Below are 17,438 nucleotides of genomic sequence, written 5' to 3' on the forward strand. Positions count from 1 at the left end.
TCTGATACTCTGATTATTGAGAAAACCTACAGAAGCAACCCAGTCATGGATTGAAATTATTCAATACCAAAACTCTAAATGTCTTCTACTTAACTGTATTTTTAAGATCTACTAGGTAATCTAAAATAGAACAGAATTTCATTCTCGCGAGTTGTAAAGTTAGCACTGTAATAGGGTTTTCTGTGTGCAGTACTACCAGCTACTACTACATGGAACGAGAAGTCCTGGGCCTAACAAAGAAAAAGTTGATTTTTTACCTCCAACGTTTTGATGCTCTATGAAAAAAAAAGATTAGTCAAAGCCTTCAAAATAGGCTTTCGTTTCTGCGATGACCTCAGCATTCGACGAAAAAATTTTCCTTGGCGAAACCTTTTCTGGTTTGCAACTAGATAATAGTTGCTGGGGGCCAAGTCTAGAGAACACGGGGGATGGTGGACCAATCCGTACCGCAAATCATTCAACTTCACCGTTGCTGTTTTATGAAAACTAGAACTCGTTTGACACGATCAGCTGTTATTCAAACACTAGTTGATAGATTGTCATGAAATTTGGTATTGGAGAATCTAGAGATTTGTTCTCAACAAAAAAATACACGGTGCGAAACTCGTCTTTTCTGTGAGAGGCCCGGGACTTTTCATTTCCATGTAGTACCGAAGTTCTTCGAGAATTAATGCCTAGTTTATGAATCTACCGAAGAAAATTGTTTATCTGGTGTGCCAAACCAACTGCGATCTGCTTATCGGTTGACCAGTAGTGTCCTGGTCAATAAATTTGAGGATCCATGCAGAGAAACAGAAGAAAGCTGGTTTAGCGATACAAATAAAATGCTTCGAAGTGATTGTCGATCGTGTGGAACAGTGAAATTGATTTGTTTGAACATCAATACGCTAATCAAACCTAATTCATATGATTGTATTTCACCATAACCAAACTGTTAATACATTTTGAATATTCCTTATAGGTTTGTAAGCCTGTATGGCTACTCTATGCGGTCTTTGGTTGTATGATGACAGAAAACGATTGAGTACTGCTTGAGCGCTTGATTTCCATCTTAGTGCCGTGTCAAAAACACGTCCAACTTAGAACGGATTGCTACTAAATTGTCCCCAAAAAAGGAAGCCCAATAAAACAGCGTCGTCTGAAAATTTTTATTTGAATCTGATTATTAGATTTTTTTTCCTTTTTTTCAGTCGATACGTGCTCGAAATTACAAAAATTTTATGCTAGATCTATGAGGAATCAGTTGAATTGTAGATATTCAAAATCTGGTCACCTTTCTATGCGATTGCAAGGTTTGAACTTTTTTTAAAGTTGACAAAATTGTTGTCCCCTACACAGAAAACAAAAATTTCTCGACCTTCACCCGAAAAAAAAATCAAGAGAAAGGTTTGTCCCTCTCAACGAAAACTGGTGCTTTGAAGCCGAGGCTCTTTCCCAAATCAACTAGTAGTTTATTTGTTTTGAGCTGGGAATGGCCCGCTGGAACGCTGAGATTCTTTGAACTCCAACAGGCAGAAAACCTTCTCATCTTTTGTATCAACAGATTACAAATATCTAACAGATACATTTTTTTACTCATAAATGCATTTATCGCTAATGTTTACACTGAGGTTTCTTTTTATGCGGGGGATAAGTACCGCGCAAAAATAACGGAAGTTCGGAAAATAGCGTCCTTGTAAAAAAAACGTAAAACGAAAGAATTTTTTTGGCGCCAAATATCTTAGAAATGCATGAAACGTTGAGATATGGTGTAATCACAAAAAACAAATTTGAAAAAAAAACGACTGGGACTTCGAAAATTTGAGACCGCATAAATCATAGAAAAAAAAACCGCAAAATTGAAATATTTTTTATGCTAATTCATTTTATTCCAAATGTCTTAGAAATGCATAAACGTTCAGATCTGAATCTCAAAAAGAAAAAATATCGACTTTGGAACTCAGAAAATTTTTTAGATTTCCGAAATCGAATTTTTTCGATGCCAAATGTCTTAGAAATGCATGAAACACTGATATATGGTGTAGTCTCAAAATTCTGAATTCTGAAAAAAAGCGACTGGGACTTGGAAAATTTGGAACCGCGTAACTAACGGAAATCTGCGTAGAAAACCACAAAACTGAAGAAATCTTTTTCATGTAAATTTTTTTTAAACCAAATATTTCAAAAATGCACGAAACGTCGAGATCTGGTGTAATCTTAAAAAAGAAATTTAGTAAAAAACGACTTGAATAATTTGAGACCGCGTAACTTCGGAAATCCGCTTAGAGAGAAACCGGAAAATTGAAAAAAAAATTGATACCAATTTTTTTCATGCCAAATGCTTAAGGAATGCATGAAACGTCGAGATCTGGTGTAATTTAAAATAATTTTTTTGTTGACAAAACTCGAAAAGAGTGTTGTCAGAGTGTTGATATAAAAAATTATTTCGGGATAACACCAGATCTCGACGTTTGAGGTATTTCTAAAACAAAACAAGAAAACCGGATAACTTTAAAAATTCGCGTAAAAAACGCGTATCCGCGTAAAAATACGCGTGAAAAATACCTCAGTGTATTAACAATTTATTTTAACCTTGCAGGATTGGAAAAAAACTAGTCCTTTCTACAAATTTCTCTCTATTTTACATTCGAAAACTCAAATTAACTCCAAAAAACTCTGAATGGTAATCCATCAAACCAAAATTTTCCTGTTTTTATACATAGAGAAGGTAGTTTGGAAAGAATAATGTATTCGAAGTGGGCATTCTACCAAACCATCCCGTACCAAAATATGGGAACCACTGTGCTAAAGCGACCAGAACTACTTTGTATAATCGAGCATGAAAAAGATTTTAACAAACTGTAGACGCAAACTCGGTTGCTGAAATCTACATAAGTTCAGTAAACTGCCATGCTCAACATCAGTAAAAATACGCTTTGCTTAATTATCAGTGGAAAGGTTTGACGAATCTCTGAATAAGGCCGGTCTCATCCGGATGCACACAATGCCGAGCTCTCGAGAATAGGGATGTCGTAATATCGATCGATTAATCAATTAATAACCCAGATAATCGAGTAATATTTGACCGATTAGTTTGGAACTAATATTCGATTATTGAGCTAATAAAATAATTCGGTAATTATTAATATTAATAACTCATAATCGATTAGTTTAAAAATTATACTCGATTATTGAATAATCGAGTAATTCGAAAAATCCGACATCCCTACTCGGGAATTGACTTTTAGTGTGTACTTCAGTATGCACCTTAATTCGGTAGAATTTTGCAAGAAAAATTACTTTGAATAAAGAGCCATCCAGTTCTAGGCTAATTTACTCGAATACAACTTGAGTCAACAGTCACAAAACGCTAGTATTCTACTAGTAGTGACCGGGCCAAGTACATTTCCTACAAAGAAGCTATCGTACCTATAATGGCCACAGTTATTCGTTGTGAAGGTTGCCTAGCTCTGGTCTGGTATGGGATGTAATGTAAGTGATTATCTTGACCCTTCATCGCAGTAACCCATGTTATTTTCATTTTTCTTTTTCAACCAAAAATCTTTCGACAGACCATTTGCAGTCATATTTTGCAACGGAAGCTATTCGATTCCTTCCGATCGGATAACTCTGTTAAAAACACATTTTTCTATTGCACCAAATTGATTGGATCACAATCCTCTTAGAAATCGCCATACAGGGTTGAACTGTTTGACCTTTCCGACTCTGAATTTTACGGAAGCCTAGCTAACGATGTTTTGATAATCGAGCACACTTTCCCATTAATACGCACCCGGCTATCACACCTGGCCGCTGCTTCCGCATCAAAGCACACAGCAATTTCGAGCGAAAAAAATTAATTATCATACATCTTACATTACACTGTTTCACCGGAACTGTATGCCATCAATGCAAGTGCATGGCAGGTGACAGCCTCCCCCACCCTCCTTCGATTGTTGTAGTTGTTTCGGTCCACCTACACCTGGCTCGGGGCAAGCAAGAGGAACCTTTTTCCCGTTGTCGTTAGTCTCCGTTTATTGCTGCGTGTGCACACGGAAACTACTCCGAAGCACCGACAGAGCCAGCATCATGTCTGCTTGCCTGATACTTTCCGGATGTACAGGAAGTGGGATTCGCTGGTTCCTTCATTCGGGCACTAGTCGCCAGGAGGGAACTTCCGGTCGTAAAGTGAAATCCCGGATTCTCGTAAGATTTCCACAATCGCGCATTCCTGGAAAAACAACTTCTCCGGGACTCCCTCCTAGAATGGACAGCAGGCGGGCGAATATCGATTTTTTCCTCCCGTGATTTCACTTTCACTCTGTCAATGTCAGGTTATCTCTCCTGGTAGTACTGAACGGGAACCAGTTTAAAATATCGAGACAAAAATGTTTGTGCCATGGACTCTAGCGAAAATTTCGATTCGCCGATGGTTCCTCTCAAACAGAACGAACACGTGCTCCTCTCGAACGGAGGTACAGTACCGATAAAAAGGACTTTCAACCCTCCTGGTAGAAGCCAGACAGTTCAGTGGCCTGCACGTGTACCTCCTCCCTATTATCAACTCACCCCTTGCTCGCACCGCGACCTTCTAGAACTGGTGAAGAGCGGAGAATTTTCCTCCAGAAAAACGAGCGCGCCTAGGAAAAGAATGGAAAACCAGCGCGCCAAAAAGAAGCTTCCGCTTTTATTAGTAGCAGCAGCAGCATTCTAACAACACACTACCATTGTTATGTCCTGACGTGTCCTTGTCACAGTATGCTGGTATTGTACCGTCGTTGTTTACCACCCACGGCCTGGACAACCAACACCAGAAAAGAAAGTGAAAATCCTGCTTCCTTGGGGCTCGATGACGATCATAATAACGGTACAAGTGTTCGCTAAGGTAGTGGCCGTTTTCCGACTCATGCGCACTTTGCGCACGTTTGCGGTTTGCGAGACGAAAAAAGGAAAACGTGGTCACCAAGCGCAAAACGGGCGGTTCATTGGCCCGGGAAGGTTTGTGATTTATGGTTCTGAGAGCCTAAGAACCAGACCGCCAGCAAATTTTCGAATAACTTTCACTTGTCGTCGCGGACCACGACTCAAATCGACAGTTTTGCCGAACCATGGCCAGTGTCAATGGCCATGTGCTCCTTGTTTTGCTGCGGCAGTAATTTCGTCACGGAAACGGTAATGTTTCGATGGAAATGAATCCATCAGAGTTGAAATTGTGTTGCCAGAGCAAATCCTCTATGTCTAGATATTCGTCTCTTCTGTTAGCTCCGTTTATCCATATCAGAGAATATGTCAGTGTGTAAATCAACTTCTTGGTCCGGAATTCCTTTTGTTCCGACATAGCTGCCGATTCATACTGTGCCAGAGTCTTGCCATCCTGCATGCAATTGAAATCCATCATCGTTACCATCATACAAGTCACAAACTTTCAAGTAATCTAAAACCATTATGATGTAATTGTAATTTCGTCTAAGTATTCAAAAAAAAGTTGGTAATTTATTCTCTGAGCAGCCGGCTGTTGAAATCGCCATTCGTACAAAACCAATCATTTAGGTTTTTATGTTTGTGCTGAATGGATTCGGACAAGTTACACCTTTTTTGTTAACCCCGGTACTCGATAATTAGTGAAATCTGAGACATGTCAATCTCAAACTTTCCCGAATCGTCCATTAGTCGAACTAAAGAAACAAATCGTTACTGCCTTGAGAAAGCACACCTCAGAAGTACAGTTTTCGCGTGGGAATCAGTCTAAACTACTGTAAAGTCTGTTGTCAAGTTCCTCTTCCGAGTGATGCACCATACTTCAAGATCTCATGTAAAAAATCTACTCAGACGCATAATTGACCGACAAGATGATCCTAAATTTTCTATACAGTTCGTTCAGTACTAAAATATGTGGGTTTAGGCAACCGGTGGGGATGTTTCCTTTATATGCAACAAAATGATCGAGCTTTAAAAAAACTCAAAAGTATGTAAACTCGAGAAATCTATGCACTTCACATGATCAAACGAAATACATCTCCGACAAAGAAGCGTCAAACTAGCTTCCATTGCACAGTAGTCCGAAACGGGAAATTAGCATGACAAAAATATTATCACTATTAAATAATAGTTTTTTGTGGTTGGTGGCTTCACAAAAGTTGTTTGTAATCAATTGTCGCTCGTTTTAATGAAAAATGATACTAGGGTGGTCCTCATTTAGATTGAAATCTGAAATCTAACTTTCTTAATTGAACTCAAAAACTTGAACTTTATTGTTGTACAATAAAGTTGCAGGAAATTTTATTTTGAGCAACTTTGCTGAAAAAAGCACCTCTCTAGCTGTTCATTTGATCGAATTACACAAATTTTCCCGAATAAAAGTAGGGTGGCTCCTGAAAATTCACTTTTTTTGTTCTAACTTTTTTGTGAAACGTTCTACGGAAAAGTTGTCTTCAGAAGAGTTGTTGAACTCAAAATTGCGCATAATTTTGTACAACCAAGCTGCCAAACCAATTGTTCAAACTCAATTGAAGTAGTTAATTTGGTAATAAATAATTAAAATCGTTCTGCAATCTATTTTCGGCTGTAGTTTTTGTGCTTCTCATTTCTTGTATGGACAATGTATGGAACACTTGTAGAACTAATTTGATGCTGTCATTTTGCCGAAGGAAGTATGTTGATACGTTAAGGCGTTTTAGAGTTATGCAATTTTTTGGGTTTTATTAAGGTATTTTTAAAACTAATTTAAATAAGTTAAAAAAATAACACCCTCCTAATTTTCTCTTAAATTTTTACTTATATTATGACCTTTCAGGAACCGCATAGGATACATTTTTATCGATCTGGCATCTAATGAATATTGATATTTGAAGCATGACTAGTTTTTGTTGAAAAAATAATCATAACTTTTTACTGGTAGCTCATATGAAAAAGCTTGGTTGCACAAAATTATGCGCAATTTTGAGTTCAACAACTCTTCTGAAGACAACTTTTCCGTAGAACGTTTCACAAAAAAGTTAGAACAAAAAAAGTGAATTTTCAGGAGCCACCCTACTTTTATTCGGGAAAATTGATGTAACTCGATCAAATGAACAGCTAGAGAGGTGCTTTTTCAGCAAAGTTGCTCAAAATAAAATTTCCTGCAACTTTATTGTACAACGAAATCGTTTTTGAGTTCAATTAAGAAAGTTAGAATTCAGATTTCAATCTGAATGAGGACCACCCTAGTAACATTTTTCATCAAAAGAAGCGCCATTTAATTACAAACAACTTTTGTGAAGACTCCAATTACAAAAAAAAACTAATATTTATTAGTGAAAATATTTTTGTCACGCTAATTTCCCGTTTCGGACCATAGTGCATTGTTATCAGTGCTCAAGTGGGCAACGTAGCCTAGTTATATCCGAAGAATTTGAGTACCCTTGGCTAGAGTGCTGCATAATTTTATTTTAAAAAAATCGAAAAATTTTGAACATTTACACAAAAAAATTGCAAAGCCTAGGGAAAAAAATTGTTTTAAAAACTCATGAATTTTTGAGATTACATCGAAAAAAAAATCGACTTCGAGGAAGAGAAAAATTGTATTTCTTGGTACCATATGTTTTAGAAATACGTGAAACGTCGAGATCTGATGTTATATTTTTTAAAATTTACAAAAAAAAAAACGTGTTTAATCCACCTAGCAGTGGGATGATACCTTTTTTTTATCAATCCGCATGTGTTTTTTGCATGAATATTCTTCTGTGTTTTCATGACATTATTTTAATGACCGTAATTTTAAGCGACAATTTGAGATTTTCATCACTCATTACTCTGTAATGTCGAAACTGCATATCGGATCGAATTTGAATCTAGAAGTGTGATAATCGATTAAACATGCCATGATATGTAAGTTCCACTTTAGAGTTTACGGTAATTTAAGGTACTTCCAGAGCCGGTATTCAGGATCCAGCATAACCCAAACCGATTCGTATGGCCATATGACGAATAAATTACAACAGTTTTGAGTCCAACTTTGAAGCTTTTCGGGATTGTCATCTTCTATATCGTTTGAATTTTAAAAATTCATCATCATGTAATTCGAGAACCGGAAGTCATAATTGGATAAAATTAATTAATTTTGTATATAAGTTTATTTTAATTTGAATTTTTGTTTCTGAAATTTGATTGGGTTTTTTTTTGAGAAAACGATTGAGCTTTGAGAAACGATTTTATTCTGGAACCGGTATTCTAAAATCGGTATGGCCGAAGTCAGATAAATTCACCTGAATAGCTGTATAGTTTACATTTGTTTCAAAATATTTGAAAATCAGTGAAGACATCTTTGAGAAATCATAGCACGAATTGAATTTTTAGGTGCCTTCTGAATCGACAACTTAATACCACTAAAACTGAAAAAAATTAATTTTTTTTATCGACTATCCAAATCTGCTAACCCGATAAACCTTATTAATGTATGTGAAATGAACATTTTTATATTGATCACCATGTATCCCCGAAACCGGAAGTTGGATCTGACTAAAGAGCAAGATATTTATAGAATCTTGAAACTTTTCATTTGAATTTCAGATGATTCTTAGATTTCATTTGAATCTTAGATCGGTTCAGCCATCTACGAGAAGAATAAGTTACACAATTTTAATTTCGTTTCACATATCATCCTGTAGCTCCGGAACCAGAGGTCGGAACCAAACATAATTCAGGTACTTTGTTTGGGAGCATACGACTTTTCGTATGAATCTGAGTTTGTAGAAAACGGTTGAGTCGTCTCCGAAAAAAATTGAGTGAAATTATTTGTCACACACGCATTTGCTGATATCGACGAACTGATTCGAATGGTATATGGGTGCTATGTTCTTCCAGCATTTATTGCTGTAAGTAGTTTAAAACAATATAATTAAAAAAAATCTGCCATCATCTGGTTTATATATGTCATATTCGAACGATTATGTTGCCAAAAACGAACCGTGCTAAAATCGGTCTGAGGCTAAATTCCATGAAAAAAGATGCTGTACACAGTCTTTTTGGTACTTAGAAACAATTGTATGTAACAGTTTAAAAAAAACGTGTTTTCCGTTGCTCCCAAGCATTTCTTTGTCATACAGCGCTCAAAACTCCTACTGCTGGAATAGGGGGAAAAGTCGTTTACACAAAAATTTCGATATCTCCGTTAAAAATGGACGGATTTTAACAATCTATGGCTTGTTGGATAGGTATTGCCGTGCAGAATCTAAGTCTGAAAACATATTCTGTTTTTAAGGTCAATTGTGACAGATACTGTCAAAAAACTAAAAATTTTGATATAAAACTTCGTATAACTCAAAAAGTAAACATCCGATCTCAAAACCATTCAATAGCGTTTTGGGTGACTGGGAGACCTTTCATTTGCGACTAGTTTGATCAAAATCGGTCCAGCCATCTCTGAGATCTCGACCTCTTAGTTGACAACACACATACAGACACACACATACACACACACACACACAGACATTTGCTCAGTTCGTCGAGCTGAACCGATTGGTATATGACATTCGGCCCTCCGGGCCTCGGAAAAATTTTCGAAAGTTTGAGCGAATTCTATACCTATTTTTTATATATATAAAAAAAGGTAAAACCGCATAACTTAACGGATAACGGATCGCTTTAAAGAACCGTGTAAAACTGCAAAAGAAAAGAATTGATTGTAATTTGAAAAAAAAAATCGAATAACATACATAACAGTATTGAAGGGAATTCAAATAAAACTGACTAATTATTTTTTCAAAAGGCCTGAAAAATATTTCTCCGGAGATTCGATGATCTCTTCATGCTTATTGATTGGCTTTTATTAAAGAGCCTTTTTTTGAGTTTTATTATAAGCGGAAAATAAGATAAGCGGAATTATAAGATTATAGTCTGAAGGAGTCAAATCAGGCGAACGAGGTGGATAGGGAAGCAGTTAGAACTCGTTGATTTCAGTCATGATTACGAAGGTCTCGTGTGTCGGTGTTGTCATCTAAAAACGTATTTTATTTTCCGCTTCATAATAAGCCGTTTCGCTGAGATTTCGGTTTTCATTTACTTCAACAATGATCAGTAATATACGCTGTTTTTGCTTTTTGTTTGCCTTCTTCTATAGAATAATAGGTAATAGAAATGCTGGAAATACGCTCAAATTTCTTGGAGATTGCTTCACCAATTTTAGAAAAATGTGGCTCGTTTTAAAGCCAATCTTGAGATGTGCACTAAAGTCTAAAACGAAGTGTAAAGTGTAAATCACTTTAGATTTCAGAGATATAATGGTATAAGTAACGTAACCGCCAAAAACGCAATTTTTCTGGCCTCCACTTCTCAGAAATGACGGAACCGATTTCAACAAACCTAGGCTCGTTGGAAAGCTACTATTGGATCATTGATCAATTTCGAAGATCAAATCACAGTTAGCGTAGTATGAATGACGTACTCACAAATCGCGTTTTTTTCAATCTGCACATTTTTAATGATCAAGTTAAAATGAAAACTACTGATACTTTTGGTTGCGAGAATGTTGTCGGATATGCGGCGAGTGTGCGGTAGCCGGGTTTAATGAACTGATCGGATCAATCTAAATGAATTTGTATTTGAAAATCAACACAAATTCGTGTCATCTCAATGTTATCTTAATGAAAAAATATGCTTCAACGAGACTGTTTGAATGATTAACAGAAAGCCATTGTCACACCACTAGGTAGATAAAGAAGACTTCATCGGACATCGGAGCAATCTTCTCATATGGCTGTTCTCATTCTGTTATTCTCTGGCGTGTAATCGATACTCCAGGATTTATTAAAAGTTACCAACTGGCGCGAAAAGTTCACCCGATTCTGGATAAGAGCAGCCCAAAACGCTTCCGAAGTGCACTAGTATTCATTTTTTTTGTTAGTAACTTTTAACTATACTGATCACTTGGTTCAACAAAGTGTTTTTATTTATTCCTAATTTTTCAAGACAATGTTTTCTTGTCTATTCTTTCCAGCTTTCATAAATAATCTAATGTGGAAGAAAAATTTTCTCTTTCGTGTTATTTATTGTCCTACAGGTTGTGGTGAGATCAATTCATATGCCTTTTCTAAACGTCCCATACAGGTTCAATGTTGAACAATCCATTGGAAATTCTCTCGTCCAACGATTTTTAAGGGTTTAAAAGCAGTTTCAAATTAATCAGCATCAGAACTTTCCTTCATTTTTACTAATGATTTCCGTAGTTTGTTTCAGTAATGTCATCTGGAGACAATACTTGTGTTTTGCTCATATTTGTGTCAGATATTGATTTCAACAGGACTCACAAAATTGAAAATGTTGTCGACTTTGACTTTATGCACCGTTTGCAGGGAGTATTTAACTTCTTTTTTTTAAAGCTGAAAATAACCGTAGATTTTTATTTATAACATGGTTTGATTTGTTCAGTGAATCTATGCTTAATTTTCTTTTGATGATAGGAGAATTACATTTAGTTTGAGCTTTTGGAACTGGTAGAACTGATGATTTAAACAATCTATTGTTGTATCGATATCAGCCTAATTTACCAAAACAATTTCAGAGTTCACATTGCTTCCGGTATTAGATATGTATCCTATACGATACGACAAATGTTACATTAATCTGCTAGATTCAAACCAATTTAATAGGATAAACTAGTTGGGCTATTAGGAAATAAAACTGGTTAGAAATCAAATCATTATGAAGAACTCGTGCTTTCTGATCATTTGTTATGGTTCTTCCACAAGAGATGTAAAGCATTTAGAGCCACAATAACAAAAAAAGATCGATGTCTTTTACGTTTTTGAATATTTCATTTGATTCATTTGCTCATCAAGCAAGCCACTACCAATCTCCTATCCTTCACGACGTTTGTGACGGATGTTATGCCCTGCCGTTTACAAACTAACGTTATCTACACAGGCCTTTCCACTGCCTTTGACAAAACGAACCACGCCATTACAGTTGCTAGTTGGGACAGATTGGGGTTTGGTTCTAACATGCCACAAGGCAATGTCTTGGACCTCTGATCGTCCTCCTATACTTCAACGATGTGAATCTTTCTTTTCCGCTGATAACCTCTAGCTATTCCAAGTAGTTCGCAGCAACGAGGATGCCGTTTTTCTTCAAAACCAACTTGCAATTCACCAGCCTCCCTGTAATTGGCCGTCAATTAAGGGGGGCTTAGGGTATAAATGTTGAAAAAATAATCATTTTGGCGAATTTTTTTTCAGAATTATTGTTCAACAAGGTAAATTCAAATGTATTGCATGATAAAAAGCATCATTCGAACAAAATTTTGTAATTTTTTCGTGAAAAAATATTGAGAGATGAGTCGATGAAGAGGTATTCTTGAGAACGCTTCTTGAAAATCATGATTAGCGGTGTCCACTGTATCTCAGCGCAAACTAACCAGAAGTAAACAAATCAAAGCAGCATAGTTGGAGTAGAAGTTTTTCTAGACCCCAACGTTTCTGTTTGATTTTTTTTTTTCTAAATTTTTGGTGGTTGTTCAAAGTGAAAACTACAATTTTTCACAGAAAAATCCACCATTTTGTAGCTAAAAAAACTCCCCATAGTAACAAACAACGGAAAGGAAAACGTTGGGGTCTGATTTTTTATATGTAGAAAGTAGGATCTGACATTTTCAAAAAATCATATTTTTTTCTTTTATAATTTGTTATAATAAAACATTTCAAGAATGTTTTGTCAAGTTTTAAAGGCAATCGAAGCAGAAAACGCTTACTTCTTCGCAATATGAGATATGCAAAGGTAAAGGCCCATAACTTTCTGAGTTTTATCCCGATAGGCTTGAAAATTTCGCAGAATATTTTTGAAATGTTTTACTATAACAAAATGCAAAGAAAAAAATAAATGATTTTTCAAATGTATTAGACCCTACCCGCCCCTTGAAATAACTCCATATTTATCTCTCGGTAATTGATTGCCTAGAGATTGTGGAAAAAACAAAAGTTTAAGGCCATCGTCCAAGTACCATGCGCGCGGGTGGTTTTAGGAAATTTTCGATGGAAATTTTGAAAAATTTACAAAAACCAAAAACATACAGACCTTTGAAATACTTTTATCTATCTACAGGGTGAAAATGGCTGAAAAATTCGGAGGATTTTCCGAGTCTTATTAAAAACAGCTCTGAAAAATGAGTGTTTTTGTGATCTTTCACAATTATCTGGAAAAATAATGCGATGACATAAATTTTTTTTCAAATAAACCTTACGATGGATACAAAGATTACATTCGGACACATTTTTGGAAAAACTTTTCACGCTTTTCATAGAAAATCCACGAATTTCAAAAATTTCCACGAAATCGGTTATATGAAATTCGTTGATTTTCCATGAAAAGCGTGAAAAGGTTTTCCAAAAATATTTCCGAATGTGATCCTTGTTGCCAGCATAAGGTTTTTTTGAAAAAAAAAAATTTCATTCCATCGAATTATTTTTTCAAATAATTGTGAAAAATTACAAAAAAAGCTCAGTACTACTTTTGATAAGACTCGGAAAATCCTCCGACTTTTCCAGCCATTTTCACCCTGTAGATAGATAAAAGTATTTCAAAGGTCTGTATGTTTTTGGTTTTGTCAAATTTTTCAAAATTTCCTAAAACCACCCGCGCGCATGGTGCTTAAAAACCTACATTTCGTTAAAAATTTTCGAAGGCATTTTGACTTTTCAAAATCAAATAAGCTAAACAAATCTCTCTTATAAATAAGTTGTCATTTCAATTTCATTGTAGATTGTTATTATAAAACTTTTTTTTTTCTCGATGTCGCGTTTCAAGGTACGTTCGAGGAATCAGTTGGTTTTGAATAATATATAAACATTATCAAACAATTTTCGTTGAACAACTTAAAACTTACCTTTGACGGAACAGAATTATGCCCTCACAAGTATGGTGAGAAAACCGAGACCCGGTCCGACACTGACCTGTAATTGCTTCTACGATCAACTTTTGCACAATTTTCTCACACAACGTTTTCAAAGCACGGTGAGATTTTAATTTGTTGTTGTCAATGTAGAAGTTACTCAGATGTATTAATCAATGTTACTCACTTTTTGAACTTAATGAGCAAAAATGAGTACAAATGGCTCAATTGAGAGTAAAATTGTACGGGCGTGTAAGCAGTGATGTCACTTTTCTCTGAGATCTAATCCGTAGATTTCTTTTCAAATGTACTTATCATCAAATATTCATGTAAAATTAACAGCTTGGAATTCTAATCCATAAACTGAGTGATCGGTGGGGTAAAGATGTATGATTACTTTTCTACTTGGCTATCTCAAAAATTTATGGAGATAGTTTAACAATATTGAGTTATTTTCATTGGCATACAGAGAAATAATGGAAAACCTGAAGATTTTTTGGAGGAATTATGCAAAATCCGTAGATGTCAAGAGATTCGTTCGTAGATCCGTAGAAAAGACAGAAATCCGTTGGGTTGGCATCGCTGCGTGTAAGTTCTGCCATCAAATTTGACTGCAGCGTTTAAAAAAGTTCATTGCTTCACGAAAGTGACCAATAATTATCCAACATAGCAAGCCAATCTTTAAAAAAAACAGTGACGGAGTGCTCACCGGGAAACAAACTCTTCGTCACTCAACTCGCAAGTTCTATGAACCCCTTAAAGGTCTGCAAATTCTGTATTTTTTCCGCACGCGGTTCTCAATTTAAATACCTATGAGCCCCCCATAATTTTGCCATAAATTTACAAGTCTGATTTTTGCTACATAAATCTACTACTGCCTGCCTGCCTATACTGTCTATTTTTGACGAATTTCGCGCCTTTTTTCCATCCCAACCGAAGTGTTTTTTTTTTTTACTGGCGAGTTGTTCTTTCTGTTCACTCTCATTCACGGTTCCTCTTCCTGGCTGCTGTCTGTCTCGCGGGCCACAAGAAGAGGCTAAAAAGAGTCCACCAGTGTTCAGCGCAACCAGACCAACTTTTGGCGGGACTGTACTTTTTCGTTGTTCCCTCCGCTTATTTTTCGATATTATGTTTACCCAACCTAACATATCGCGCAGCAGGCATCGCACTCATGCCCCGTCCGTCGCAGTGCGTCGTGCCGTGTTTTTAGTGCGCCTGTGTGCGAGAGTGACTGCCGCCGTCTCCCTTCTCTCTGTCCTTCCCATTCAACCACTCTTAACTGGATATCCTCCTCGTGTGTTCCTCGATGTTTTGATGCTCAAATTCTATGCTGGCTGCGTGTGAAAGAAAGGGTCCGATTTGCCGGCCGGGACTGTACTTTTCATTTTCCAACCAACCAACACCAACCCCACCACACGGTTTGTTTCGTTTCGTTTTTTTTCCACAACAAACCGTGTTTAATGCGCACGATAGTGGTGTTGGTAGCCGGTTTTGTATCGGACGACATTGAAAATGGTGTAGTTTTTTAGCACTACATTCTATCCTCCTCACACATTGAATGAACGAATGAATAAAAGAATGAACGAATTCGTAGCCCCCACGTTTCGTGGGTAACTCACCAATACTCTCAATCGAAACAGAGATGAACGTTCCAACAGGGTAACCAGAAAAAAAAATGTTTCGAGAGAGGTTTAAAACTTGACACATAGGTGGCCTTCAGTGGTGCCCAAAGTCATATAAGAATTTATTTCACTGTTTGGATTCCCATTCGATTGATACAGAATTTGAAATTTTTGTTTTAAATCAATAGAACAAATTTAAATTTTAAGTAATACTAATTCCAACACCATTTTTCGCTTTATCGATTTTCCAGGACACAACCCCCATCATGGACCTGTACGTGTCGGACTCGATGCAGGACATGCTGGACATCGACATCAAATCCGAGGTGGCCACGGTGGTCGGCGGTGTGAACGAGTTCAGCTCGCTGATGAACTTCGATCTGCCGTCGCTGGAGCTGGACAGCAACTCGAACGATGCGGAAAGTGGTTGGTGCGGTGGTGCCCCGACCAAGTGGTCCAGCACGGACATCTACGCCGACGTGGGAGCCTGCGTTAATCCGAACTCGGTGATGCCGGTCATTTCGTCGGTGCAATCGTTGCTCAAAAGTCCCAAGCAGAACGTCAATCTGAACACGACGGTCCGGGCGATCAACGATCCCACGCTGCCCAGTCCGAAGGAACGGAAGAGCCATTTGACCTTTTCACCGAACATGATTAAGGTGCCGGTGGTGGCACCGGAAGCAAAGAAACCGCTGATCTCCGGTCTGACTCAGATCCATCGAATAAATGGTGTTGATACCGTCAAAAAGGATCTCTCCAATCACATGCCGAAGGATGAAGGTAACAAGATAGTGGTGAGAAACCATCAACCTCCGAGTGGTGGTGGAGCGAGTCCAGGTTCCGGCCTTGGGGTAGGATTGGGCAAGGGCAATACCATCAAATTGGCTGCCGGAATCGGTGGGCTGACATTCGCCAACGGAGTTCAATTTAAAAATCTCAAAAACGTCCAAAAGATCTCAGTGGTGAACGGTTTGAAACGTGACTCCAGTCCGGGAAGAACCTTGACTGGTACGACGACCATCGCCCAAGGTCAAACGCAACTAATCAGCATTAACGGAACAACTCAAAAAATCTTCAACCGAAGCCTCATAGTTCCGAATGGAGGAAAACCGGCTAACATGATGCAGTTGACCAATGGAAACGTGGCTGGTGCCGCCGCGACTCAAAAGTCAAAACCCAAACCTCCACCGGAAGGGGCATTTCCCAAGCCGGCGTATTCGTATTCCTGTTTGATCGCGATGGCCCTGAAGAACTCCCGGGCGGGTTCGTTGCCGGTTTCGGAGATCTACAGTTTCATGTGCGAGCATTTCCCGTACTTCAAAACCGCTCCGAACGGCTGGAAGAACTCGGTTCGGCACAATCTCTCGCTGAACAAATGTTTCGAAAAAATCGAAAAGCCAGTAACCAACGGTGGCCAACGGAAGGGCTGTCTGTGGGCAATGAATCCCGCCAAGATCACCAAGATGGACGAAGAAGTGCAGAAGTGGTCTCGCAAGGATCCGATGGCCATCCGGAAGGCGATGGTTCATCCGGAGCATCTGGCGCTGCTGGAAAGGGGCGAAATGAAGCATGGATCCACCGGCGACAGCGACGAGGGTGAAAACGATGACGCGGACATCGAAGATCAGTCCGACATCGAGGAGGAGGAAGAAGTCGAAGGGGAGGAGGAAGTCGAAATCGATCAGGAGGCTGACAGTTTCATCATCAACACACCCGAATCGATGCCCGATCCGGAGCAGGAAGAGGTGGACATCGATTTTGATTTGGAGGTGAGTTTTTTTTTTTGCATTTATCGTTTATATTTGTTGTTCATAAAACAAGTACATAGTTGAGATGTGAAATGAAACACTCATTTCAAGGAAACATGATTCGAAATATTGTGTTTTCGGTTTGATTTCGTTATGCAATCTCCAAATTTCGAAGGAAAAATTTCTTCCAACGTCACAATAAATAAGTCCATTTATCACCGACTCCCTGCT

The 17,438-nt window shown here is 37.7% G+C and overlaps 1 protein-coding gene across 1 annotated transcript in view; it reads left to right on the forward strand.

The window, feature by feature from the left end:
• LOC131437235 (uncharacterized) overlaps positions 1-17,438 on the forward strand; it is a 44,582-nt gene that overhangs the window by 23,492 nt on the left and 3,652 nt on the right. Inside the window, exon 2 of the mRNA XM_058606442.1 lies at positions 15,711-17,228. Within this exon, the coding sequence (XP_058462425.1) occupies positions 15,711-17,228 (1,518 nt within the window). The remainder of the gene's footprint in view (positions 1-15,710; positions 17,229-17,438) is intronic.

This window comes from Malaya genurostris, chromosome 1, assembly GCF_030247185.1.
Source record: "Malaya genurostris strain Urasoe2022 chromosome 1, Malgen_1.1, whole genome shotgun sequence".
Taxonomy (NCBI): domain Eukaryota; kingdom Metazoa; phylum Arthropoda; class Insecta; order Diptera; family Culicidae; genus Malaya; species Malaya genurostris.